The sequence below is a fragment of the Arachis hypogaea genome, chromosome 16 (assembly GCF_003086295.3).
Source record: "Arachis hypogaea cultivar Tifrunner chromosome 16, arahy.Tifrunner.gnm2.J5K5, whole genome shotgun sequence".
NCBI classification, from domain to species: Eukaryota; Viridiplantae; Streptophyta; class Magnoliopsida; order Fabales; family Fabaceae; genus Arachis; species Arachis hypogaea.
Window position 1 is genome coordinate 14,732,287 of NC_092051.1, and position 2,773 is coordinate 14,735,059.

At 29.4% G+C, this 2,773-nt stretch overlaps 1 protein-coding gene across 1 annotated transcript; it reads right to left on the reverse strand.

The window, feature by feature from the left end:
- Nucleotides 1-1,391: 1,391 nt before the first annotated feature.
- On the reverse strand, nt 1,392-2,505 carry LOC112758736 (putative expansin-A17). The gene is made up of 3 exons (XM_025807467.3): nt 2,294-2,505; nt 1,885-2,206; nt 1,392-1,792 (listed from the first exon to the last, which is right to left on the reverse strand). The coding sequence occupies exons 1-3, from the start codon at nt 2,418-2,420 to the stop codon at nt 1,480-1,482; spliced, it is 762 nt and encodes a 253-aa protein (XP_025663252.1). The 5' UTR covers nt 2,421-2,505; the 3' UTR covers nt 1,392-1,479.
- Nucleotides 2,506-2,773: the final 268 nt, after the last annotated feature.

A 2,773-nucleotide genomic window follows, 5' to 3' on the forward strand; every position in this document is an offset into this window, starting at 1 on the left:
AATATGATATCTTGATTTTATTTCGATTTTTAGATTAATTCTTTAAATCCAGATAATGCGAAGCGATGAGTTGGTTAGTACTTAGTTATTAATGAATTCATCCTATAAGTCATTTATTTTATTCTCGAACTCTAACCACTCTAAAAAATCAACGAGTCACACACTAAGCATAGCAATTATATTTATATAAAAAAATTAATTGATATTTTTTATTCAATCTTATAAAATTTTAAAAATTATCATTTTTTTGTTTTACCGAAACAAGGAACCTTAAAGAAAAAGAAAGGGAGGGTATAGTAATGCTATGAATAATCCAGTATCGAATACTGGTAATAATATCAGCAAAAAGAAAGAACGTTCTCCGGTGCTTTCAGACATGTTGAGCTCCACATATTCTTGTACAGTCAAAGGGGGATCCATTCCATAAAAGATGAGAGCAGTAAGTAGAAATTTACTAAGAATCATCCTTGTTAGATCGTCAATATTGTATCCAAGGTGTCTTTCGAATATACCGAATCAGTATAGCTATCCTTCTTCGGACACAGCAACGAAATTAAAAGATTCGTGCTGAGATCAAGTACTAGATTCTTATCATATGGCTTTCTTGAGTGACAAGATTTGCTATATAGCTGTTATAGTCATCAAATACTGCACACAATGTTTGAATTGTTGAGCCTATTTGAATGGATACAAGTGGATATGTATAGGAGGTGTTTTTGAAGAGAAAGAAATACTTACAACTTTTTGAAAGTTTTCATTTTTGGTTTGGCTAATTTTCTTTTCTATAAAAACACAAGTAATTTTATTCACAAAACCAAGTTTACAAGAAATAATAATTTTTAATTTCTCTATTGCATTAACGGACTTTTAATCACTATATTCAATATTTATTTTTTTTACCAATTTTATCTTTTATACATGTTATTGCATTATTTATAAAATTTTTATTATTTCTCTTTATATGATTTTTTTATTATTTATTATTTATTTTTTTATTAATTTTTTATTTGAAATTATATATTTTTATAGTTATGATTTTTGTGTATTATATTTATTATTATCTTTTTATAATAGAATTTATTGATTCCATTAGGTAAAATAAATTAAACAAAAAAATTAACCATAAATAATAATAATAGTTAAAAATTACAGCGTACTAAAAAAGAGTATTAAAAGTACTAAAAATATACTATATAAAAAATATATAAGTAAAAATATAAAAAAAATTAAATATGTATAAAAAAATAACATTATAATTTAATATCATGTCCTTTTAAATAATTATCAATCTAAAAGTGATTTTAACTAATATTATCTAAATAATATTTATTTTATCAAAATCAATTTTAATATAAAGTTACCAAACATAAATCATGTTGACACAAACTTACTTCTACCCAAAATCAATTTTATAAAATTATTTTTATTTAAATTTGAGTTTTACAAACCACAATCCAAATCCAAACACACAGTGATTAATTAGTTGAACTGAACATTAGAGATGAAAGATTGGCCAAATTTCCAATTGGAGGGTGCTACATTATAAGCAATGACGGTTCTTCCATTGGTGAGTTGAACCATGAAGGACAAGCTCTGTCCATTGAGATAGCTTAAACTTTGCCAGTTAACACCCCAGTTCCTGCTCATTGCTTCCCACACATTCTTCTTTGACCCTTTTACCCACATTTGCCCTATCTCCCCAACTCCACCTACATTGCTTATCGTCACTAATTCGAAATAATCCCTTCCTTTGATGCTAAATCTTATCCCTCCACTCCTTCTACACCAAACTCTGCATAATTAAATATATATGTTAGGATTGGATTTTTTTTTTTAAATATATTTGACTAAATTATCGTATATGTTATACGAATAACGACATACTTTCTGTACAGTATGGGTACGATGCCGGCCTTGTATTTGGCAATAGTTAGAAAGGAAGGTTGAGACATGTCGAAGTGTGGTCTTGGAGGATTACACCAACCGCCATTGTCATTAGGGAGTGCATAGTTTGGAGGACAAAAGTTTGTGGCAGTAACTGTGATGAAAGTGCCCCTAAGACACCATTGCGGCACTTGGCTTGCATCACAAACTATCTGATAGCAACCGCCGCATGCCTTCCCGTCGTTAAACAGAACGGTACTCAGAGCCGTCGTCTTCGTACCGTAACCATCTGTGTACAGATTCCCATAGCCACATGCACCACCTACAACAAGAACTCACAATGATAAGTTAATGAATCCGAACAAAAAATATATCAAGATGAATAATCTTGATTATACAAGTTAGGTACCCATTGTTCCTGAGGCATCGGCTCCACCATAGAAAGTTGCATGAGCTTTCTGCCACGGTGCACATTCAACTCTATGTTGTGCAATGAATAACACTAAACACAATAATAAAAAGAAGAATGTTTTCATTCTCTCTATATATATCTCCGTTTAATTTGTCTAATCAAGCTAAGGAAATGTAACGTACTTGATTATTTTATGGCAAAATCATATGGTAATTTATAGAAGCTCACGATGCTTGTTGTCATTGTTTTTATTTTCATTTTAAAATAATCAGGATGACATAAAATTATCGAAACTAATTCAAGATGAGATAATTGTATGTTACAGAAATGAAAAGACAAAAGAAATGATATATGCATGATGAATGTAACAACTTTCTTTTATTATAGCATAAATGCATAACAGTGGATATTAAATTACTATAGGATTAATATTTCTCCCACTCATCCATTAATATCCATTATTCCGTTTGTTCTGTT